General features: G+C 43.8%; 1 protein-coding gene across 9 annotated transcripts in view; it reads right to left on the reverse strand.

Moving 5' to 3' along the window:
• SPICE1 (spindle and centriole associated protein 1) overlaps window positions 1-16,116 on the reverse strand; it is a 57,496-nt gene extending 41,380 nt beyond the window's left edge. For 6 of the 9 annotated variants that reach the window (XM_073310058.2, XM_073310008.2, XM_073309983.2 and 3 more), the window contains exons 1-8: window positions 15,992-16,116; window positions 11,569-11,616; window positions 9,941-10,087; window positions 8,117-8,219; window positions 7,165-7,286; window positions 5,264-5,370; window positions 2,351-2,493; window positions 1,456-1,596 (exon numbers count right to left, since the gene is read on the reverse strand). In XM_073310058.2, the coding sequence (XP_073166159.2) occupies window positions 1,456-1,596; window positions 2,351-2,493; window positions 5,264-5,370; window positions 7,165-7,286; window positions 8,117-8,219; window positions 9,941-10,087; window positions 11,569-11,616; window positions 15,992-16,105 (925 nt within the window). In that variant the 5' untranslated portion in view covers window positions 16,106-16,116. The remainder of the gene's footprint in view (window positions 1-1,455; window positions 1,597-2,350; window positions 2,494-5,263; window positions 5,371-7,164; window positions 7,287-8,116; window positions 8,220-9,940; window positions 10,088-11,568; window positions 11,617-15,991) is intronic. The other 3 variants (XM_073310001.2, XM_073310029.2, XM_073309992.2) reach the window with 2 other exon arrangements.
• Window positions 16,117-25,550: the final 9,434 nt, after the last annotated feature.

Consider the following 25,550-nt stretch of genomic DNA (forward strand, 5'->3'; position numbering starts at 1 on the left):
TTAGTCTCTAAGGTGCCACAAGTCCTCCTTTTCTTTTTGCGAATACATAGATTGACCACCACCATAGATCTGTGCAATACAGCACAGAAAAAGTTCCAGGGAGTGCATGAGGACAGCCATGTAGAGAGGTACAGGTGAGTTAGCAGGGAAGTGAGTAGCATGAAGGTACCCCATCTACATTCCCCAACCTCCCATGGACCTTTGCTATGCTCCTCAGCAGGAGTCAAAGTTTGATAGACCTGCTCAGGCGCATCTGACCAAGACTTAGCTGTGGGGAAGCAGAGCTGAGGTGTAGTGGGTGGGATGGGATTTGCAGCAGAAAGTGCACCTATAATTAAGCTACTAGCTCCACTCCGGAGGCATCTTCTCGGTCTGACAATCTTCTGAAAAACTACAGGAAGCGAGTCCTCATATGAGCCGTAGTGAAGAAACTGGAATAGAACTGCTGCTGAAGAAGGTTATAACCTCCCAGCATCTCAAAACATATGGATGACACTCCATCCCCAAAAACCCTTAAAACACCCTTTTATGTCCTACATGGCAGCTCCCCCAATTGGCTCCCCACAGTCCTGCTGCCTGGTGGTACCAAAATAGCAGTGGCAATATGAAGCCCTGGCAATGCCACACTGCATCCAGAGCTAGTTCCTCATGACATTGTTGCCTCTTTTGCACAGTGAATCAGTAATAGCACGATGTGGATCCCAGTCCATATGAACTGAGGTATTAACCCACAAAGACTGCACTTCCCCTCTCAGCCACTTCATGCAAATTTATTCAGTTATGAGGAGTAAGTGGAATTATTCTTTATGCACAGAATTGTCAAATTTCATAAGTATCCAATCCATACAGCATTATGTGACAGACATTTTAGAAGTTGGGAGGGACCTGGGTAGAGAGACTGTTTTGGGTCCTCCCTCCCCTTTTGAAGTCAGAGGCATCTAAAAAAATTCAGACAACATCCAGACCAAATTTCATACAGGAAGAATTTTTAAATGTTTCCTAAAAATTAGTAGGTATTTTCCTAAAACAATTTAAATGAAAATTTCAAATTGTCCCCTGAAGGGCTGTTGTGCCAAATTTGGAGACTAAATTCAACACACAAGATTTCAGTCCTTTATGAGCAGATCACAATGCAACCATAACTATGTAGTCACTACTTCTACCTCTGTAATCTTAGCAAATACCAGAGCTGAAAGTAAAACTCCAAGCAAAGAGAAAGTGTACTGTAACCAGCGATCACAAGCAGTAAAGAATTCTCCTCTTTCCCTGTCAGCTTAAGTACTAAATTGCTACTGTATCTTGACTTTTAACTCCAATAAATGACATTGATGATCAGTACTGTTTAATGAAAATATGGTCTCAACCAGAGCTTTAAGGGACACTGGAGGAAGGCAGATACACTGTCTCAGGTACAAGTTACTTTGGATGAAATATTCATTTTAAAAAGGATCAGACCTTTTGTTGAAACTTGCTTTTGCTTTCTTGGGTTTGGGTTCAGCACTTGTCTCACAGTGTAAGAGGAATCTGAAGTCTGCTCTTCATCTTCATTCTGAAGCCTTGAATGGACTCTCTGGACTACTCTGGTAGCATTGAGGGCTGATTAAAAACAAAAAAAAACAAATCACACATATGAGCCCACTCACACAACTTTAAGTGATTAACTGTAAAATATTTCATCCAATGCACTAAATGTCTCCACAACAACTATGTGGGTAAAACCAGACAATCACTACACTCACAAATGAACTCACACAGCAAAATGATGAGACAAAAACACCGTATCACCCGTGGGCAAACACTTTTCACAAAACAAATCACTCCATATCTGACCTCTCAGTCCTCATCCTCAAAGGAAACCTGCACAACAACTTCAAAAGATGAGCCTGGAAGCTTAAATTCATAACTTTGCGAGACACTAAAAATAATGGACTTAATAAAGACACTGGATTTACGATTTATTCCCACAACAATCTGTCACACACTAACCCCCCTTTGTCCTATGATAGGAGAGATGTTAACAGGTCACTTCACTTAGAATAAGTGTTAACTACTGATGCTAAACCATCTGTTCCACCTTGTATTTAGTTGTGACACGGAGTACATTTACCAGACTGAAGAAGAGTGCTGTCTTGCTCAAAAGCTCATCTCCCTCGCCAACAGAAATAAAAGATCTCTCACCCACCCTGTCTCTATTTATAAACACAATCAAACTGCCTGTGCCTTACTCCGCTAACCCAACTCAGATTTCTGAAACTCTATTCCTGTCCCTTCTCTCCACTAAGATTATTCTGAGTAAGATGCTGTTAGCAGCCTATGTCCTTTGAGAGTTAATGTTCTAGCACAGCCAAACCTGCACCTCCTGATGATGGCAAAGCAGTTGTTGGAGTCACAGCTACATTTGCTTTCTGTGATGGGGTAGGAGTTCTCAGTTGCTTCTCAGCCCGTAGCTGGGAAGTCCCGGCAGCGTTTTCTTCTTTCAGTAAGTGGAGTAGCCTATATATAAGCATAAGAGAGAGAGTTCAAGGGTACACTGAAATCTGAAATGACAAATGCTTACAGCTAATCTTTACCATCTATCCATAAAAAGCCTCTCAAAAAGTCTTTACTCCTGGGGGAATTCTGTGCCACTGCACACGTGCAGAATTAACATCCACTGCAGAGTTCTTTGCTTCCCTGGAGAAAAATGATTTTCCGACAGAGAATCAAAACGAAGCCACAAGAATGCCCTCAGGAGTAAAAAGTACTTAAAATTGCTCAAACAAATTCCCCATTAATGCAAAGCCTCAAATTCCTAGAAAGGAGTTAAATCCTTCCCCACTCTATTTTAGTTATACAAGTACTCCTCCACTGTAACCAACACAAGGCTGGTCTACATTATGAAGGTTATAGTGGCATAGCTACAGCTACACAGCTGTAACCCCGTAGTGTAGATACACACTATAATGACAGAAAGGGTTCTTCTGTCACTATAGTAACTCCACCTTCCCAAGTGATGGTAGCTAGGTTGACGGATGAATGCTTCTGTTGATTTAGCTGCATCTACACCAATGTTTTAGGCTGGTGTAGTTGCGGCACTCAGGAGTGTGGATTTTTCCCATTCCTGAGTGCTTTAGCTTTGCCAAGCTAAGCTTTAACCTTAGAGCAGGCCATGGTGACATGACATTTGACATTTCCTCCAACGAAACCAGCAAGTGTGCTACTTTAAAAACTCCAACACAACAGCCGTCAAACCCAATGCTACTTTCCTCAATCAACTCAAATACACATTGCTATAGTTGCAAACCAACATGGCCAAATGTAATAAAATTCTATATAAAAATTTCATTCACAATATAAGTTGCTGAAGTCAATACAACACTGATGGAGAACCACAATCAAGGAAACAAAAAGGTACGTCTATACGAACCTACATCCACCAGACATTCACACTAATCCACCAACACATACAGCAGACCTTCAACAAACGCACACCACTACCCACAATCACTCAAACATCGTAAATACTAGCCAACCTTATTACTGAGCACATACCTTATACAATGAAACAAATACATGATCTACCCCTTATAGCACTCACAAGACAATCTTCTAACCTCCAGTTATTCAACACATAAGTACATACGCATATGGGGGAGGTTTAGATTGGATATTAGGAAAAACTTTTTCACTAAGAGGGTGGTGAAACACTGGAATGCGTTACCTAGGGAGGTGGTAGAATCTCCTTCCTTAGAGGTTTTTAAGGTCAGGCTTGACAAAGCCCTGGCTGGGATGATTTAACTGGGAATTGGTCCTGCTTTGAGCAGGGGGTTGGACTAGATGACCTTCTGGGGTCCCTTCCAACCCTGATATTCTATGATTCTATGTTTCTGAGAGAGAGAGAGAGAGATCACTACTGAGAGTTAAAACACAAATAATGGAGGTTGTGATGATGAATGGTGTATATGGAGGATCTGATGATATGTTAGCTGTAGTGAGCACATGTTTGCATAAGTTAGGTATGATAGGAATATGCTTAACTTCTTTTCCAGGATTTTGAGTTTTGCATGAGTGGTTAACTCTTCAGTGCAAGAGTTCTGGTCTTTGTTTGGCACATGCAAAAAAAAGATGAGGTCTGCTATGATCTCTTATCTCCCCTGTTCTTCTTTCCTCCACCTCCAACTTTTTCACCTCTATGACTAATACTGAGGCTTCTGACGCACTTTCTATCTCTAATACAGCCATCTGTGCCAATGACCCCATTCCCTCCCAACTCCTGATCTCCCTCAGTCCTTTCCTCTACAGATACAAACATGCTGTAGTCATCATCCTCCACCCCCAAAAGACAACCCCCAAATTTCAACTGCCTCTGACTACTACCCCTCCCTTCTATCCTTCACATGAGGTAACAGTACATACCATATGAAACTGTTACTTCAAGTTCCAAACTCCATCCTTGATCCCCCGCAATCTTCCTTCTAGCCTCTTCACTACAGTGAAACAGCTCTTAAAGTCTAACAGACTCTTCTTAGCCAAGTCCAAAGATCTCTACTCCATCCTCATCATTCTTGACATTTCCTCTGCTTCTGACATGGTTGATCACACCTTTCCTCTTTATATATTATCTGTTCTGGACTCACAGTGCAGTTCTCTTCTGATTCTCCTATTTGATCATGCCTGCCATGTCTGTCAACAGGTCCTTCTCTTCCAATCTCCTGCAGTCCACTGGGGTCCCACAGAGTCCTGTTCTTAGCCTGCCCTCTTTTCCCTTTACACACTCTCCTCGCTGGGTCCTCTTAATTGCTATTAAGGTTTCAACTACCAATCCAATTCCACAAGTCAACCTATTATTTGTACTGAGATAGTGCCTAGAGGTCCAAATCAGGAATGGGAGCCCACTGCACTCTGCACTGTCCATACAACTGAAAGAAGACCCCTGTCCCCAAGTAGCTTACAATGCAAATATGAGACAGTGGGGTGGGGGGGTAGGAGAACACAAGGTAACAATGAGACTATTATGGTAACTGTAATAAATATCAGTCACAGCTCACCAAGTGCCCAGTCACTGCCAAGTGTTTTGTAGGCATCATGGGAGAGGAGTTTTAAGGAGAGATGTGAAGGAGGATATATCATAATAGCTTTGTGGATATTTATGGGGAGCAACTCCTGTGCATAACAGATAGCGATGGGAGAAAGCACAAAGGTGTTTGGACATCTGATAGTGCTATTAAAATACTATGGACAAGAAACCTTACGATAGTGGACTGAGACAGAAACACACACTGACCTGTTTGTGTCAATGTTGGACTTGAAGTGCAAAGACACATCCTGTTCATTCACACTGCCCTCTGACTGACAGTTGGAGGAACCTTCCCCTTCTACTTCATTGAGAGCCTGTCTCAGAAAAACACAAGACATCTCAAAAGTTACATGACAGCAATTTAAACCCACCCTTCAGAAAGGAAAAAAATAAAGTAGTTGTTTTCTGGGAAGTGTTTCCAGTGAAGTCTCTTTATTGTAGTTCCCCACCTCTAAAATATGGACAAAAATAATCGCATCTTACAGAGAAGACAGGAAATAAATTCATTAATGTTTGTGAAGCACTGGGATACTACAGTGATGAGTACTCTAGAAAAGACCACAGGAAATGACTACTTCAGTATTCAATGCTTTGTTTGGTTGTGTACAGTAAGGCAAGGGCCGCACAATGACTGAGGGTAAAAAATATTGAACAGCTGCCTCATTTCCTTAGTAGTGGCCTTTCTAGCCATCAAATGAGACAGGAATATTGTGGAAAAAACATAACATATGGTCATGTAATTAAGTGGAAAAATTAATACTGCCACAACAACTAAATTCTAGTATTTCCTAAGTTTTGAAAGATTCACTTTGCAATCTAAACATTCTTTTAATGTAGGTTACATATAAAAACCCACACATAAATTGCATTTCCAGCACATGCATAAAAAAAGTGATGTAATGCAATGAAAAGGGCAATATTTCATTGTGCACATAACTTAGGAAAGTCAATTCAGAATTAAGATCTCCTGCAGTAACCAGAATTTTGCCCTATGTATGCTGTACAACAGGATCTTTGGGCAGGATTTTCAAAAGAGCAGAAGAGTTGGACACCCAAATCTCACTGAAATTCAATGGTGATTGGGCACTGCCTCCCTTAGCTTCCTCTGGGAAGCCCAGACTTTCAACCTATCATACAACTCACATGCAGCGATACAATATGCTACATAGATAAATCCTAGGCCACAGCAAAAAATGCAAATAATGAATGCCTTCATTTAAAAAGAACCCAGTCTGACTGGCAGAGCAGTCCTGAATTCAGTTTAGGATATTATGTATTTGTGCAAGGTGCTACGGCGTAAATATTAGTACAGAATCATAACAGGAAGATTACACTTATGACAGATATGACACTTTCATGCCAAGACCCTATTTTCTGTCATTTGTAACTTTTCAGAAAAGTAGCCCTTTGGGATGAAGTCTCTTATCCTTGTTCTCAACGTCAAGTTAATATTTTTGGCATGATTTCAGATATCAGTTATCCGAGGGGGGAAAAGCACATTAAAAGTTATTCAAATTTTTCTTGTCTAAAGCAAAAATGATTTTGTTTTAAAAGTTCAAACTTGCAATTTATGCAGGTTCTGCTATGGTTACAAAAAAAACTAGTTAACAGACTTAAGTGAACATCAAAAGAACACTCTGAATTCAGTCAGTGAAACAGCCACATACAGAGATATCACTGCACTGAAATAAAGGCATCTGAGTATCTCTCAATGTGTGTGCATTCAGCTAAATGTCAGGGAAATTAGTTCCAGATTTAATCACTTCTACTTTTACTTTTTAAGAACTAAAACACAAATGAAACCATGTTAATGCAACATCAAAGTTGATGCTTTTTGTACAAAAAGGTAAGGAAATCCAAAGTCAGGGTTCCCAAAGCAACCCAAAATATTTTCTGCATAATATATGTAGTTTTATCTCTGTATGCAGTGTTAAACATAAGTTATAATAATATATACACTATACACAAAAGACCTGATTTAGGATAGCTTAGGAACCTTAATTTTGGATTCCTGACTTTCACGCAAGTGAAGACATAGCCACAGAACTCTGCATTGAAAACGTAGTTTACTTGCATTTACTATACAGTCCATATAAAGAGTACATTACCTGGGGATCCATGATAGATTCACTAAGGATGGAAAGCTGTGTGGGAGGATCACTTTTTTGTACAATGGGACCTTGAGAGGATTCCAGGTCACAATGAGGAGCCATTGTTACGTTAGGGAAACCTAGAGTAGACAGAGGAAGACAGGAAGTCATAATACACAAAGGGCTACCTTAGCTGATAAACCATTATCTCAGGAGAAACCAGGTACAAAGTCCTACCACTATCTCAGGACTTCTGTACCATAAATTAAGCCCCTTTTGTCTCTGAGATATATCACACAAGTCAAGGGGAGATGAACATCACTCCTGAGTAACCCTAATGGCCAGCCACAAAGTCACACTACATACTGGGTGGAGGGTTAGGGTTGCCACTGTACATACTGATGTAATCAGAGAAATGTGCACATGCACAGAGGAACATACGGTCATTACAAGTGAAAGAGAAATGGCAATTCACAGAAAAGATGAATGAAACTGCAGAGCCCACCATTCTCTCTGGTGAGAAGGGCCAATAGGTTTTGCATTCTCGATCAAGAGCAAGCAAGAGAGACCCTCATTCATCCACTGACAAAGCTCCAAGGGCACCCAGGACTATGCATCAGAGGCATTCAGGAGTGAGACCACAAGAACTGCCATAATGAATCAGATTCTGAGGTCTATCTAATCCAGTACCCAGATGCTTCAGAGGAAGGTATAAGAACCCTGCAGTAGCAAGGTGTGTGATAACCTGCCCCTCACATTAGGTGTCATCCTGATCTGTAATAGTTAGGCAGAGCTGGTTCTCCTTTGTACTATGTTAAGGGAACCAACTATGCTATGCTAACTAACCAGATCAACCAAACAATCTGAGCTAAACCAAATTATCCAGTCTACAACTTTGTGAAATTAGACAAAATTTGTAAAAAGTGTGGCAATCTTAAATGAACTGCCTTACACAAATTAGATGGTTTACCTGAATGCCTGCGAGGAGCATCACCAAACAGGTCTTTCACCACAGCCATGGCTTGATCAGATCTCTCCAACACATCCTGCAGCTGATACTGATCAGAGAGAATCTGAAGGCACAGCACAGAAGAGACTTCATACCATCATATACAAACTGATTTCCCAAAAAATCAGGATAAATACATGGATTATGGAAAGGGATTTTGGTATCATTATCCTTAACAGGTAATAACAGAATAGCCAACTATCATAGTTCTGGGGTTAACTCTGCCTCTGCCCCTTCCATGGTCTGCTCACAAGCACCACTTTAGTCTCAGGTCCCCAGCTGTCACCTCTATATGGGCTGGGACCCATGTCCCTCTCCCTTCAGACTGGGGATTTAAGCTTGCAGTCCCCATGCAGTTCATGGTGATTATCCCAGCAGATCAGACTTTAGTCTGGCACATGCAATTCACTTTCTTTCAAGGGAAAACATCAGGAATAGGAGTGGCCAGCCAGCTTTCACAAAACACAATATATGTATTTTAAGACAAAAGCATTACTGAGACAACATATAATAAAAACACCTACACACACTAAGATTACCAAGTGTTGCCTTCTTCCATGTGTAGACCCTGGCAGGTTCTAGTCCTTCAAACCCTTCCAGCAGGGTTTGCCTTTTTGATTACAATTCCATGTCAGTTTCTGGATCAAAGTGAGGGATACCTAACCAATTCAGGCTGACCCTTTATACGACAAGCTCTTTCCTTGTCCTCTTGAACCCAGTCTCAGCCTACATAGGCAAGTCCCCCCAGAAGGTGGTACTTCTCTAGAGTTGTTTACCTGTCCTGGCAGCTGCAGTAATTACCCTCCACTGATGTAATTCTTAGGGGAAACTTGGTAACCCTCCACCATGAAGCTAATATACAATCCCTAGCTCACAAACTTTTATAGATACAAGAACTTGTGACTAATCCCATGGCCCACAGCAACTGGCACATCTCAAATAACCATGCTGCAGGGAATTACTGGCTGTTTGAATCAGGGGAAATAATTTAATTGAGTAAGAAGCTATTGCCTCCGGACTGGAGTCAGATAGTGCTGCTGCAGTCAGAACTCAAAAGCTGGTTAAGTAGTAGTATTACATAGTGTTTAAGGCAGGCCCAGATAGTGAGGGACAGAATTAAATTCCAAATTTGGAACATCAGATCACCGGCTAGTGCTTACAGCTCCTCAACCCGTTTTGTCAATTTTCTTTCGCTTCCCCCTCCCCACCCTTCCTGCCTCTCTTTTTTACACTCCCCTTCTTGCTGGCCTCCTTTCTTCTGATTAAATACAGCCATTGCAGGTACAGAGGTTCCCCAGACACAAGAACCTTAGCATTTCCACTAAACAATGGAGTCCATGGTGTGTGTGAGGGGGAGAAAGAGACAAGCACAGGATACATCGCCCTTTCACAGCTTGGAATTTAGAACTGTAAGGATCCCTGCACAGCAGCATTCAAAAAATGGCTGGGGCCAAGGCATGGGCAGGGGCCAGGAGTAAGATCTGATACTATGTAGACCACGTGATCACATCTCCTTGGGGCTTGGGTGCCTGTTAACCATGGAGCCTACTCCAACCAATGTTCTGCAGTAGCTGAAAGAAGAACACCTAGGGGTGAGCAATTCTGTACATCAGCCAAGCTTGATTATTCAGCCAGGCAGTGGATTTCGACCTACAGGCAGGAACAATTTTCCATTTTGCTACAAGTCCTTCATAGCAAAGGAGATGAGGAAGAAGATGCAAAGTGCGAGTTTCGTGCTCCTGGCAAATTAAAAACATGTGTTGAAAGTCCAGACCTAGCTCTTACCTCTCGCATGAGGGCCAGCTTCCTTTTCTCTAGGGAATCAGGAGCCCCCTGCCTCTGCTTCTTCCATTTTCTCTTCAGTGCTCTCTCTTGTAGCTCCACATGCACCAGTGCTTTGTTCTTGGACTTGTGTATCTCATGACGCCGCACCTATGTGAGCATGGAAGAGAATTTGGTTCAAATCTAAGGGACAGGCTAAGGCAGTGGTTCTCAATCAGGGTTCTGGGGACCCCTGGGGGGCCACGAGCAGGTTTCAGGGGGTCCGCCAAGCATGGCTGGCATTAGACTCACTAGGGCTCAGGGCAGAAAGCCAAAGCCAAAGCCTCGACACACAGGACTGCAGTCCAGGGCCCCAAGCCTCACCACCCAGGGCCGAAGCCAAAGCCTGAACAATTTAGCTTTATGGTGCCCCCTGTGGTGTATGGCCCCAGGCAACTACCCTGCTTGCTACACCCTAATGGTGGGCCTGGCTTTTATATGCAGAAAAACAGTTGCAGTGGCACAGCTGGGCCATGGAGTTTTTATAGCATGTTGAGGGGGTCTAAAAAAAAAAAAAAAAGAAAGGTTGAGAACCCCTGAGCTAAGGCACTCTTACCAAGCAGCAGGGAAACTGCCAGTGGGCTCTCTTTTTTGGATCTACCAATTTATGCATTGGGTACAGTGAAGTCAAACCACATGTTGGCGATGCCAGTAATGTCACCATCTATGAATGGCAACTGCAATCACAGAGTCGACCACTCCGTGAAGAACAAAAGTTTAAGTTACCTCATAGAGCAAAGGGCAGGGGGAAATGTATGGGTTCCCATCTGCCCTACATTACTGAAACAACAGCAACAGCTGTATCCAACAGTCCCAGAAATAGTGTCACCCAGAACACTGAAAACAAGGCAAAATGCATTGCCTGATTCAGCACTGCTGTTGAGTATCAGTATCTCCACCCCCTGAATGGGATGCATGTATCCAATTCAGATTAATAGCACATTTAATGTATTAGATTCTCACAGGCCTCCAAGCACCCTGATTAGAGAATAATTAAGTTATAGAATTTAGAAAGAGACTTATGTCATCAAAACTAGCCTCCTCACAAGAGATATAATCCTAAATGAGCACAACACTACACTATATGTTAGTGCTATCAGCTGGATGGAATTGAACTCATACTTTGTGAAGAATAGCAGCTCTACATAGCAGGAATAGTAACAGTGGTGTGAACCTGTTCAACCCCCTGCAAGAATTAAGGAAATGCCAAGACTAAAGAACATATTTTTCAGGCTTTTCTTCAGTGAAGATGATGCAGGTTAAACTTATCTATTGGAAGGTTTTCTTTTCCCCCCATTACCCCATGTTGGAAAACATTCTAGAGGGATCCACTGGAAAATATATCAGAATATTGGTTAAAATAAGCTGGTTTAAGGAGACGTTAAGCAGATGGACACTGCTAAAAGAAGGAGTTGTGCATATAGTTATTGGGGGTAAAAAGCTATATTTAAAAAAGGTTTCGGTGGGTAGGGAAGGGAGATTAAGATGTTATAAACAAAACACCTCATAGAAATAAAATGAAATATCTGCCCCAGATTACCAAGTAGATTGACCAGCTATGGAATAGAGGTAATGACAGATTTTTGACTTACCATGTCTTCAGGAGTTGCACGATGCACTGTTAAATCATGGACAGTGCTCTGCAAAAAGAAACAAGAGAACACAAATGCAAACACAGAGGTGGAATCAGGCACTGATGTTTTTTAATACCCTATTGATTTGCTCTTTAAGTTACGAAAATAATAAGCGCTCCAAGTTTAGAGACGTGTCTATTGATAAATAGAACAGAGATGGCATAGATCACTTTTACAGTTCTACACAATATTCCATCAAAAAACTATGTTAAAAGAATATTAATTTTGCTTTCAAAAATCAGGCAATGATAGTGTGGAATCCTAACTCTGCCCCCTTGGGCGCATACATCATGACACAATCTTTAATTATGTGATGATCACATATTACTTCTCAAAAGGAAGACAGGGAGGATGGACCAATTTTAAGGCACTAGCATAGGATTTGGTTTCAAGTCCCTGTTCTGCCAGACTTCTTGTGTGACATTGGGCAAAATACTTAGCCACCCTGTCTCGGTTCTTTATCTATAAAGCGGGGATAATACCTCACAGAGGTGTTGTAAGGATAAATACTCTAAAGGTTGTGAGGTGTTCAGATACTACAGTGATGGTGGCCATAAGAATACTTAGGATAGAAATAATACAATATTTTTCCCCCTACAAGCTCACATACATGTGTATGCCAGAGAGTCACTCTATAGAAGATGCACAGTGAATGAGCCAAGTGCTTCATTTAGCCTACATATTTCTGACTGTGCAGGCAAGATCCAGGATACTCTATAACAAATGACTTCTACTTCAAGGTCCCTGGCTTTTAATGATGCTTTGGAGCCACAGGCTGAAAATCCTGCAGCACCTTCAGATAAGATAAAAGATGGATGTGTTCATTTTCATATTTAATTAAATGAAAACCATCAGTATGATAATCCTTGTAGAATTTAAGTTTTCAGTGTGCTGCAGAACTTTGTGTTGAAAACTCAATTTCATTTGTAGAAGTTGTCCGGGGTGCATGCAAAAAGAAATTGACAATGATGGCTGTGGATTGGGGAGCAGCAGGGCCTTTTTGTACCTGGGGAGCAGGTTTTGTATTTTAGCACAAGCATATTCATTGAATATTCCTCCACCAGTGATGAGCAGTGAAAAGAGTTTTAAATGTCAACATTGATATTACCACTGGTAGATTTCAAAGTCAATACCTTGTTTCTGTCTAAGGTTTATGCAGCCTGTAATAAATGAGGCAGTTCATTTTGTTATTGTTTCTGGCTGTCTACATACTGACACAGCACAGAATCAGTAACACTCTGTTCACTTTTGGAAAGTTCTTTTTACAGCCATAAGGCACGTACACACAGGGCCCAATTCACCATTAACCTATGTGTCTAATCCTCATAGTTCAAAGTCAGTCATGGAATTTTACACCTACTTCACATTGGTGTAGGCAGCTATAGAAAACATAGAATGAATGCCTCTCTCTCTTTTTTTAAGTACAGAAGCTTAGATTCTGGCGCAGGAGGTGGAGTCTACAAACTGTGACCATGAAGTAAAACAGGACCCTGTGTATTATAGAAACAGCAAATTATATAATATTGTATTTCTATAACTTTTTGTAAGGTGAAGCTTATACAGCGCATGGTGAATGGAGTAATGGATCCTCAGTGAGAATTATCTACCTATCAAATGTTAACCTGTGTATGCAGATCTGACTAGAGGATTACAGATTTCAAGGCCAGAAGGGAGCATTGTGAACATCTAGTCTAACCTTTTGAATAACTCAGGCCATAGAATTTCCCCAAAATAACTCAGAGCAGATTTTTGAGAAAATCACCTAAGCTTGATTTAAAAGTAATCAGTGATAGAGAATCCACCCCGACCCTTGGTAAACTGTTCTAATGGTTAATTACCCTCACTTTAAAAAATGTGAGTTATTTCCAATCTGAATTTGTCTTCCAGCCATTGGATTGTGTTATACTCTTCTTCGCTAGATTGAGCGGACCATTATTAAATATTTAATACCCAGGTACAGAGACTGTAAGCAAGTCAATCCTTAACCTTCTCTTTGTTAAACTAAATGGATTGAGCTCTTTGAGTCTACCATTATACAGCTTGTTTTCTAATCCTTTAATGAATCATTCTTGTTGCTTTTCTTTGAATCCTCTCCAGTTTATCAACATTCTTCTTGAATTCTGGACACCAAAACTGGATACAGGACTCCAGCAGCAGTCACACTAGTTTCAAATACAGAGGTAAAATAATCTATTCCTACTCAAGATTCCCATGTTTATGCGTTCAAAGATGGCATTAGCTCTTTCGGCAACAGTATCACATTGGCAGTTCATGTTTAGGTGATTATTCACAACCCCCACATCTTTTCAGAGTTACTGCTTCCCAAGGTAGAGTCCCCATTCTGTCAGTATGACCCACATTCATCGTTCCTAGAGGTATACATTTAGCTGTATTAAAACATATATTGTTTGCTTGCACCCAGTTTAGTGGTCACTTCTGTTTAAAGACAAAAAACTATGCTCTTTCTACATCCAGATGATTTGGTGCTGAACTGTTTTATCCCAAATTTTCCCAAAAATTCAACTTGGGGACAGAGCCCTGAAAACTTTCAGCCTGGAAGGTGAATTTTTTGAACAATTATAAACAGCCAGCTGATGAGAGAGGCAGAGACTGGAAAGTGCTAGTACTCTTGCAATCTTAAAGAAAGATGTCACTTGCCCATGAGCTGTAAGAGAGCACCTTAAAATGAAAGCCCGTGGAATAGTCTCTTCAAGTCTATGCATTCCAATACCAGACAGATTTGTATCACAAATTTGACAGATTTCAGAAAGTTGGGGAACTGAATAGATTAAATTACAATGAACAGATTATAGGTTTGAGCCTTCATTCACTAGAATCCAACAGGGCCAGCTCCACTGAGTTCAGGCATTGGAAGAGACAAACATGTCTACCTTGGCTAAACCAGAAAGGCTTTGTCTAGACTAGGATTTAAAGGTGTGATGTTAGTTGACAAATTTTTAAACTTTAGTGTAGACAGGGTCCACTGCATTTAATGTAAACTAAACTGCTCAAGTCAAAGCCTGTGGTCTCCCTACTTATCACATTCTAATATCACACCTTAAATAGTAGGTCTAGACTATACTCTAGATATACTGGTATAGCTAAACTGCCAGACCCCCTAGTACAGACGCAGCTTAAGGAGTTTTTCTGTCAGCACAGTAGCACCACCTCCCCAGACATGAGCTATGTTGACAGAAGCACTCTTTACTCCTGGGGGAATTCTGCACCACTGCACATGTGCAGAATTTATGTCCCTCACATATTTCTTTGCTTCCCCGCAGAAAAATGACTGATGAGGAAGCAAAGTGAAACCACAAGAGTGGTCCTGAGACCCTTCACAGCAGTATGTTTCAGGTGCCAAGAGCAGCTGGCAGAGAGGTAAATCACTGTGAGGAAGGGAGTGGGACTGGCGAAGACCTGGCTGGTGGCTCCTACCCTGTGCCGGGCTCAGCTGATAGTTCTGGCTGGGCTGGGGAGGACAGGACTTCCTCTTTCCCTGCACGGCATCCAGGACCCGGTCAGACCCATCCCCAGATTTCTCCCCCAGCGGCAGTAAGATCTGCCAATTCCACCCTGCCCCCACTTCCTGCAGCCATCACTCCTCAGCTGCAGGGGAAGGGATCCCTGTGCAGAAAGCTGCTCCCACATCTGCCCAACCGCCATGCATCCAGCCGCCCTCATACTCGACCCTCCCGCCGAGCCCCACTCCCCATGCACCTGGGACCACCCTGCCGAGCCACCCACACGCAGAACCCCACTCGGCTGAGCCCCAACCAGCTGCATCTGGACCTTTTTTTGGCATCAGATTTTTAATTGTTTTGGTGCAAAATGCCCGCAGGAGTCAACCCCCGGTGGGAGGGGGGCGGGGGGGCTTTGCCAGCGTAGCTAGGTTGGCGAGTGGCTGTGGTGTTTCCACGCCCCAGACAGACACAGCTGGGCCAACAAAACCTTGTGGTGTAGGGCTGGCAGCGGCCAGGATGAGGCCACAGGCGATGCCCCGGCTCTCGGTACGCCAGGGGCACAGCCCCTTCAAGGGAGAGGGCTCATCAGCGGGGGGCAGCCACCGGGCGCAGGAAGAAAAGGACACGGAAGGGGGAACCGCAGCCAGGCTGCCCATCAGCGCCGGGCCGGGCACAGGCTGGCAGGGGACGGCCGCCTCCGCTCGCACGCGCGGCAGGGCGGGCTCTGCCGGGCGGGCTGGGGGGAGGCGGGGCCCCGGGGCTCGTCTGCCCGCCTCTCCGGAGCCCGCCCCCCGCCGCTCGCACCCGCGGCGCCCAACCAGCGCAGGAGCCCGCGTCCCCCGGCCCCCTGCGGCCCCAGGCCTCCCGCACCCCGACTGCGATGGGCGCGGCCCCCCGTGCCTCAGTTTCCCCCGCTGTACCGGGCGGGGGGCTCCACTCACGTCCCAGTCCCGCTCGGCCGCCGGCGGCTTCTTCTTCGCTTTCGGCGGCTTCTTCCCCGGGGCGCGGGGCCGCGCCACCCGCACCAGGGACATCGCGGGGCGCGGCAGGACCCGGAGGGGGCGGGGCCGGAAGCGCAGGGGCTCGAGCCGCCGTCGTTAGAGGCCGGCTTGACCCCGCCCCCAGGCCGCTCCCGCCCGTCACCAGGGAAACCCCGCCCCGGCCACCGGGCCCCGCCCCCGAGCACGAGGCAATCCAGCCCCGCCCCCCCGCACATCGCGGACCCCACCCGTACCCCTCCCTGCCCCACTGATCCCCCCCTCCCATACTACCTACTGTCTTAGTGTACCTGCACCCCACTGACCCCCCCGGCATAGTAGCCATTGCTCCACTGTACCCCCCATATACCCCACTGCCCCCCCACCCATACTACCCACTCTCCCAATATACCCCCAGCTCTCAGTAATCATCCACCCCACTGTCCCCATATACCCCGCACTGCCACCCCAACAACCCGCTGTTTTCCACTGCCCTCACAACCCTCATTAATCTTACCCATTTCCCCCACCGCATTCTGGCCGATCATACTGCCCTTAATGTGCCCCGGTCCCCATTGATCCTCCCCAACTGGCCCAATACACCCCACCCTGACTGATCCTCTCACTCCCTCTCCACCCTCATTCCTTCCCACAGTCACCTCACAGCTTCTCACCCAAACCACCAGCCCCTTCTGTACCCCCCAAAGATCTTCCTCGCTGCCCCCACCCCTCACTGCCCCCCACTGTTCCCAGACCACCGCCCTGCCCCCATTCCCCATCACCCCCTCTCCATGTTCACTGTGAAGGCATAAGAAGCAAAGTTCTAAGGGGAAGTCTCCATTGCAGTTAGACATCTGTGGCTGGCCCATGCCAGCTGACTCAGGCTCGTGGGGCTCCAGCTTAGGAGCTGTTTCATTGCGGTGTGGACCAGTGGTTTTCAACCTTTTTTTCATTTGCAGACCCTTAAAAATTTTTGAATGGAGGTGCGGACCCCTTTGGAAATTCAAATTGTGGTCCGTGGACCCCCTACCATAGAAGCCTTAGGGCTTGTCTACACTATAAAATTAGGTCGACTTAATTTAGATTGACCTACAATCACCACAGTAATTCAAGGGGCTGTTGGTGTCCACATGAATGTCCTCCTTCTGTCAGTGGAGCCCATCCTCACTAGGAGCACTTGCAGTGCACTGACTGAAGTGGGGCATTGGGGGGCACTTACAGTTGAGTGGGGGGGGGCACTGACAGCCACATGGGGCTCACAGTTGTAGTTCCCCATCCGCTCTGGATGGGGAACTCCTCCCACACTCAATTTCACAGCACAGAGCCTGTCAGCAGTGAAATTGCTCAGAGCAGCCACACTCTTACAGCTCTGGGAGCTCCCTGGGGAGCTGAGAGCCCTGGCTCTCAGCACCCAGCAGCTGGGCTTGGAGTGAGGAGCCTGGGCAGCAGCCCAGCGGGAGCCCACAGGGCTCTCAGGAGGGAGAGGGGAACCGGAGCAGCAGCCTGCTGGGAGCGGGTAGCCCGGGGAACAGCCAAGCTCTTGCTGTGAGCTAGGTGCAGGGTTCACAGCAGGGAACCTACTAGACTTTCTTGTCAATTTCAGGGCTTTAGCCAGCAGCCCATGTAAGTAATGCAGTGGCTACACAGACACTGCGTCGCCCTAACTATACAGACATAAGCCGTATGCCTTTGGTGCCTTACAACGACCTAACTCTGTAGTGTAGACCGAGCCTTAGACAGAAAACTGACTGAACAGAATTCAAATAAAAATGCTGCGTGTGTTTGGCACAGCATTTGATGCAGCATGAGAAAGGGCACTAAACTGTGGGCTTCTATGGTAACAACAACACTTCCTGGTTTTGACCTGTAGGTGGGGGTATTCACCTATTTTTGATTGATCAGAGAACCAGAATGCATTTTCGAAATCACCTTTTGCTAGGGTTGCCAGTTGCGGTTGGATATATTCCTGGAGGTTTCATCACATGACATAATCTTTCATTAAAGATTAATTTTTAATTCCTGGAGAGTCCAGGACAATCTTGGAGGGTTGGCTAGCCTACCGTTCACTGACAACCTTAGACATACCACAGGTTGAAAACAACTTGTGTAGATGTTGGAGCTGGGACTGCGGCCCCAGCTCTGGGACCGCGGCCCCAGCTCTGGGACCATCCCACCTCGCAGGGTCCTAGAGCTTGGGCTCCACCCCGGGCCTGGACATCTACATGGTAGTTAAACAGCCCCTTAGCCAGAGTCAGCTGGCACAGGCCAGCTGTGGGTTTTTAATTGCATTGTAGACATACTCTTGCCCAAATACTCAAACAGCTCCTCTACCTAGCATACACAGACAGCTTCTGGTTTGCTAACAGGGAAATGCTGATACCACAAGCCTGAGGACTCAGAGGCTCGTTACAACTGATTTGTTGAGAAAGGAGCTGTTGTGCTTTAATGGAGCTCAACACTGGGGGGCTATTTCGAGAGGGCATGGGAGAATCATCTCCAAAGTTATCCAGAAAAACAGATGGAAGGATAAGAATGTAAAGAATGAAGCCAGAGCCATCTGCCATTGTAGTCGTGCCATTGAGCACTTGAAGAAACATGTAAAAGGGGCCAACCAAAAGAATCCCTCTGTCAAACAGGTGGGCTTGTCTATACATAAAAATTAATCAGGAATAAAGTAGGGTATGAATTTCAGGTATATATTTCACATATGTATTGTTAGAGGTTGACAGTGTAACCAAACAGTTCCTGTCTATCGCTGTATTCTGTTAATTCAGAGATCACAAGGAGATGTTAACATTTAAATGAACTGTGCATGTAATGATATCACTATCTTCATTTCTCTTTGAAGTATGTAGTAAGATTTCAACAATTTCCATTTCACCATCAACCTCAGCCTGGACCAGTCCACACAAGAGATCCACTTCCTGGACACTATGGTGCTAATAAGGGATGGTCACATAAACATCACCCTATACCAGAAACCTACTGACCGCTATTCCTACCTACATGCCTCCAGCTTTCATCCAGACCACACCACACGATCCATTGTCTACAGCCAAGCTCTACGATACAATTGCATTTGCTCCAACCCCTCAGACAGAGACAAACACCTACAAGATCTCTATCAAGCATTCTTACAACTACAATGCCCACCTGCTGAAGTGAAGAAACAGATTGACAGAGCCAGAAGAGTACCCAGAAGTCACCTACTACAGGACAGGCCCAACAAAGAAAGTAACAGAATGCCACTAGCCATCATGTTCAGCCCCCAACTAAAACCTCTCCAATGCATCATCAAGGATCTACAGCCTATCCTGAAGGACAACCCATCATTCTCACAGATCTTGGGAGACAGGCCAGTCCTTGCTTACAGACAGCCCGCCAACCTGAAGCAAATACTCACCAGCAACCATACACCACCCAACAGAACCTCTAACCCAGGAACCTATCCTTGCAACAAAGCCCGTTGCCAACTGTGTCCACATATCTATTCAGGGGACATCATCATAGGGCCTAATCACATCAGCCACACTATCAGAGGCTCGTTCACCTGCACATCTACCAATGTGATATATGCCATCATGTGCCAGCAATGCCCCTCTGCCATGTACATTGGTCAAACTGGACAGTCTCTACGTAAAAGAATAAATGGACACAAATCAGATGTCAAGAATTACAACATTCAAAAGCCAGTCGGAGAACACTTCAATCTCTTTGGTCACTCGATTACCGACCTAAAAGTTGTAATTCTTCAACAAAAAAACTTCAAAAACAGACTCCAATGAGAGACTGCTGAATTGGAATTAATTTGCAAACTGGATACAATTAACTTAGGCTCGAATAGAGACTGGGAGTGGATGGGTCATTACACAAAGTAAACTATTTCCCCATGTTTATTCCCCCCCTCCATCCCCCACTGTTCCTCAGACGTTCTTGTCAACTGCTGGAAACGGCCCACCTTGATTATCACTACAAAAGTTCCCCACCTCCACCCCCGGCTCTCCTGCTGGTAATAGCTCACCTTAAGTGATCTCTCTTTTTACAGTGTGTATGGTAACACCCATTGTTTCATGTTCTCTATGTATATAAATCTCCCCACTGTATTTTCCACTGAATGCATCCGATGAAGTGAGCTGTAGCTCACGAAAGCCTATGCTCAAATAAATTTGTTAGTCTCTAAGGTGCCACAATTACTCCTTTTCTTTTTACCTGTAAATGGTGGGAGGTAGGCAATTGCCTTATGTTAATCCATGTAGCTAATTACCAGGTGATGCTTAGGAAATTGGAGGCTACTTCAAAACCACTAATCTTCACCCAAGGAACACCTGCTGTCAAGAGGCTGACAACAGCCTGCCAGGGATTTATAAAAACTCTTGGGCCCTGATCCTTTCATCTCAGATCTGCTTAATCTTCATCAGGGGAAGTCTGAGTGTCAAGACTGAGGTCTCCAGTCCCATCTGGATTACCCTGATATTGAACATTGGACTGTAACTAATGAACTGATTCTGGAATGGACTCTTTGCAATGCTGAAGCTCACAATCTCTACTATGAAAATTACCTAAGAACTATATTCATGTCTGTATGCATAATAATCTTTTAACCAATAATCTCTCTTTTATTTTTAATAAATCTTAGTTTCATTAATAAGACTTGGCTGTAAACATGTGTTTGTGTAAGATCTTAAATATTCATTAACCTAGTGTGTCCAATCCTTTGGGATTGGTAGAACTTTTTATATGATGAACAAGATTTTCAGTAATCCTTATCATATTTGACTTTGCTGTCTGGATGGGAGCTCAAGCCTGGGTTGCTTTAAGGGAACTGTGTTTCTGGCTTCTGGCTAACCAGTAAGGTATTGTAGAAGCTGTGTTTTTGCTGGCTTGGTGAATCTAAGTATTAGAATAACCACCAGTTTAGAGGATTCTCTGCCCATTCTTTGCATTTTGCCCTAATTAAGCAATCTCAGCATGGCCCCCCTGGGACTCCAGTCACAAAGCCTAACTCCAGTACTATGCAAACTGGTTGAAACTAAAGAACAGAACTATCAGACTCATATGTGAACACTGCCTCTTGTGGAAGAGTCACCATAGCTTTTGCCTCACCAATCTATTTGAATTCTTTGAGGAGTCCAACAAACATGTGGACAAGGGTGATCCAGTGGATATAGTGTACTTGGACTTTCAGAAAGCCTTTGACAAGGTGCCTCACCAAAGCCTCTTAAGCAATCATGGGTTAAGAGGAAAAGTCTTCTCATGGATCTGTAACTGGTTGAAAGATAGGAAACAAAGGGTAGGAATAAATGGTCATTTTTCACAATAGAGAGAAGTAAACAACAGGGTTCCTCCTGGGATCAGTGCTGTTCAATGTATTAATAAATTACCTGGAAAAAGGGGAAAACAGTGAGGTGGCAAAGTTTGGAGATGATACAAAATTACCCACGATAGTTAAGTCCAAAGCAGACTGCCAAAAGTTACAAAGGGAACTCACAAAACTGGGTGACTGGGCAACAAAATGGTAGATGAAATTCAATGTTAACAAATGCAAAGTAATGCACATTGGAAAACATAATCCCACCTATACACCCTAAATGGTGGGGTCTAAATTAGCTGTTACCACTCAGAAAAGAGATTTTGGAATCATCATGGATAGTTCACTGAAAACGTCTGCTCAATGTGCAGCGGCAGGCAAATACACTAACAAAATGTTAGGAACCATTGGGAAAGAGAGAGATGATAAAACTCAAAGTATCATACTGCCACACAACTATGTTATGCCCACACTTTCAATTCTGTGTGCAGTTCTGTTTGCCCCATCTCAAAAAATATATATTAAAATTGGAAAAAATACAAAGAAGGGCAACTGAAATGATTAGGGGTATGGAACAGCTTCCATATGAGCAGAGATTAAAAAAGATTGAGACTGTTCAGCTTGGAAAAGAGAGGACATCAAGAGGCTATGGTAGAGGTCTATACAAATCATGAATGGTATAGAGAAAATGAACATAGACACACAAACCAGGGGGAATCCAGTGAAATTAACCCATGAACCAGGGGTCATCCTGTTAAATTAATAGAAGAAAAAAATAAGGAAGTACTTCATGCAACACACAGTCAACCCTGTGGAACTTGTTGCCAGGGAATGTTGTGAAGGCTAAAAGTATAACTGGGTTAAAAAAAAATTAGGTAAGGTCATGGAGGATAGATCCATCAATGGCTATTAGCCAGGATGGGCAGGGATGCAACTCCATGCCCTGCTTGTACTTAAACCTCTGACTGCTAGAAGCTGAGACTGGATGACAGGGCAGGAATCACGCAATACATTTCCATGTTCTGTTCATTTCTTTTAAAACATCTGGCACTGTCCTTCTTCAGAAGACAGGATACTGGGTTAGATGGACCACTAGTCTGACCCAGTATGACCATTCTTATGTAGCCCCTCAATTGAGTCTGATCAGCTCTAGCTTTAAACACTGGAGAGGAGAGGCTCAGATGGTGTCTGTGATTCAGAGTTCACACAACCAGGTAGGAACACCTGCTCCCACTCTCTTTGTCTTTCACTGCTTAGCAAGTGAGGTTCAAGTTAGGATGCCTCCCTCAATCAGGGTATGCTAAGTGCATCTCTGCTGCCCTTTACTCAGACAATAAGTACAACAAAATTTTGTTACCCCTGTATACAGTACTATGTATATTGCAATGTACTAATGCAAATTGTAACCCAAAATCAGCCAAAATTGATCACTTTGGCAAAGCAGCTCTGTCTGTTGAACACGTAGGCAGAATAGGCATGTCTATGCAAATATGGTCTGCTCCTGAAGTCTTTTCTCCCAGTTCATCCCTAATGTTAGGGGATAGCTCACTCAGACCCTGTTTACACTTGCAGCACTGGATTGCTATTGGTCAGTAGGCAATCAGTTTGGAGTTGGAAAATCCTCAATGGAGGCCATTGTCATCTGAGTGTGTAACACCATTAAGTGTCTCTTGCTATACAGGAGTGTGGCTCTCGGTAATGTACAGAAAATAGTGGATGTTTTTGCAGCAATGGAGTTCCCAAACCGTGGAGGGGCAATAGATAGCACGCATATCCCTCTTCTGGCACCAGCACACCTTGCCGCATCTCACCCCTAGCCACTGAGGACATCAACAGAAAGGGATACTTTCCCATGGTTAAGCAATTGCGAGTGGATCACTGGGGACTCTTTGCTGATATTAACGTGGGCTGATCAGGGAAGGTGCGTGATGCTCACTTCTTTAAGAACACAGGACTGTTCAGAAAGCTACAATCAAGGACATTCTTCCCAGACCATCAGGTTACCACTGGCAATGTTGAAATGCCAATAGTGATTCTGGGAGATCCAGCCTATCCGTTGGTCACCTAGCTCATGAAGCTGTATGTTGGCCACCTCAACAGCATCAAAGAAAGATTCAACTACTAGCTCAGCAGGTGCAGAATAACTGTTGAATGTGCTTTTGGTAGACTGAAAGGATGCTGGCACTGTTTATTCACTAGAACGGATCTTAGCAAGGCAAACATCCCCATGATTATAGCTGCAGGTTGTGTATTGCATAATATCTGTGAGGCAGAGGGAGAAAAGCTACCCGCAGGGTGGAGGAGCAAGATGGAACAGCTGTTTACTGAAACTGAACAGCCAGACACTAGGGCTATCAGAAGACCCAACCATGGAATTACATGGCTCAGGGAGGCCTTAAAAGTACTTTAACAGTCAGCCACAGTAGTGTTGTCTGATTCTTTTATGAAATAATGTCTCTTGTGTGTACAGGGATTAAATATGGGTGGGTTACTGCCTCCCAGTATGAATCCTGTGTTGCTTGCTGTAAACTATTAAATATGAGTGGGTCTTGCCTCCTGCTATGAATTCTGTTATGCTTGGTGTAAACTAACGAATATACTCTGAGTTTCCAAAAATAGAATGTTATTGTGTGCAAAGAAACAGGCATCAAAAATAAAGTGCAAACAAAAGCCTTTTACCAACACTGTAAGAGGGTGAACCATACTTTAAAACCCCAAATAAAAATAGAAGCAAACAGTGAACATTTATGTTCACGGATGTAAAACCTACTGCAACATAATAGGTTGTAGTTACACATTCACAATGCTTTGGCTTTCCCAGGTGGTGTATATGTAGCTATGGTTCTTCGTCTTGTCCCCAGTGTGGAGTGGTAGGGGTCAACATTCCCTTTAAATTTTCTTTGTACTGAGGGGGACTACAAACTCCACTGACCACTACATTTTTGTCCTTGGGCAACAGAGAATGCGAATATTGTGACATTTTAATTAAACTACTAAATAAAGAAAAATGGCTGGGAGCGCTAATGTAATCAGTGAAATATATATTATGCATATATTCTCCTAAAATCAATATATTTATTAAAAACTACACATTTACAGAAAATACAAAATAAAAGCAAATATTAAATTGAGTGCCTGGCAGATACTATACAAGTACCTGCAATGTGGTAAGTTTCATGTTTAATGAACATGATTTACTCATTATTATGCTGGAAATTTCTTTCATCTGTATTTCTCAGTTGTCCAGTGATGGTAAATTTTGTCCAGGTTGACATCTCCGTTTGCTATGAGGAAGTATTTTATTCTTACAAGCTGGTCCATATGGCTAACCTCTAGTCTGTTGTAAGACTTAGTTTTGATTGGACTCATTAAACTAAACCCACATTCACAGTCAGCATTTGAGACTTGAAAGGTGCCATGTATATCAACAAACTGAACCTGGCCTGTCAACTGATTTTCTTTCAGCATGTAAGTTACCATGTCAGCAAATTTTCTTATTATATCCACTTTCATTTTTTCCACAATGATAAATTTATTCTGTGTGTACTGCTTGCAGATGCATTCAGTTATTGATCCATCTATTTGCACTGGTAGATTCAAGTCTGCTTTGTACTTGCCCATGAGTTGACTAACATGTTCTGTGCTGTAATTAAATTAGGCAAAAACCAGTGCTTCAGTATTAAATGCAGGCCACTCTTGCAGCTCATTCTCTGGCAATCAACAATCTAGATGGTCACCGAGTTCTGTACTAAAGTGGAGAACAGCTGCTGCATAAACAGTATTGGCAAGAGATGCCATTTGTTCCCTCACCTTCTCACTCCAAAGAGCTTTTTCTCCAAGACACTGTGAGCAAAATGTTGCTATTTTGGCCTTAACATAGCTCAATGGTTCTCGAACTTTTTGTATTGGCGACCCCTTTCACACAGCAAGCCTCTGAGTGCAACCCCCCCATATAAATTAAAAGCAGGGGATTTTAATTAAATTTAAATTTAACAGGGGCTCAGGCTGTCAGCCCTGCACCTGGGGGGGCTGACAGCTCACAAACCCCAGGTAATAACCTCACAACCCCCTGAGGGGTTGCAACCCCCAGTTTGAGAACCCCTGGCATAGCTAAATGCTTCAGAGGTAGTGAGATAACTTCTCTGAAAAATTAGGCCCAGCTGAGACAATTCCCCTGAAATATCATCAAGCAGA

The sequence above is a fragment of the Lepidochelys kempii genome, chromosome 1 (assembly GCF_965140285.1).
Source record: "Lepidochelys kempii isolate rLepKem1 chromosome 1, rLepKem1.hap1, whole genome shotgun sequence".
Classification (NCBI taxonomy): domain Eukaryota; kingdom Metazoa; phylum Chordata; order Testudines; family Cheloniidae; genus Lepidochelys; species Lepidochelys kempii.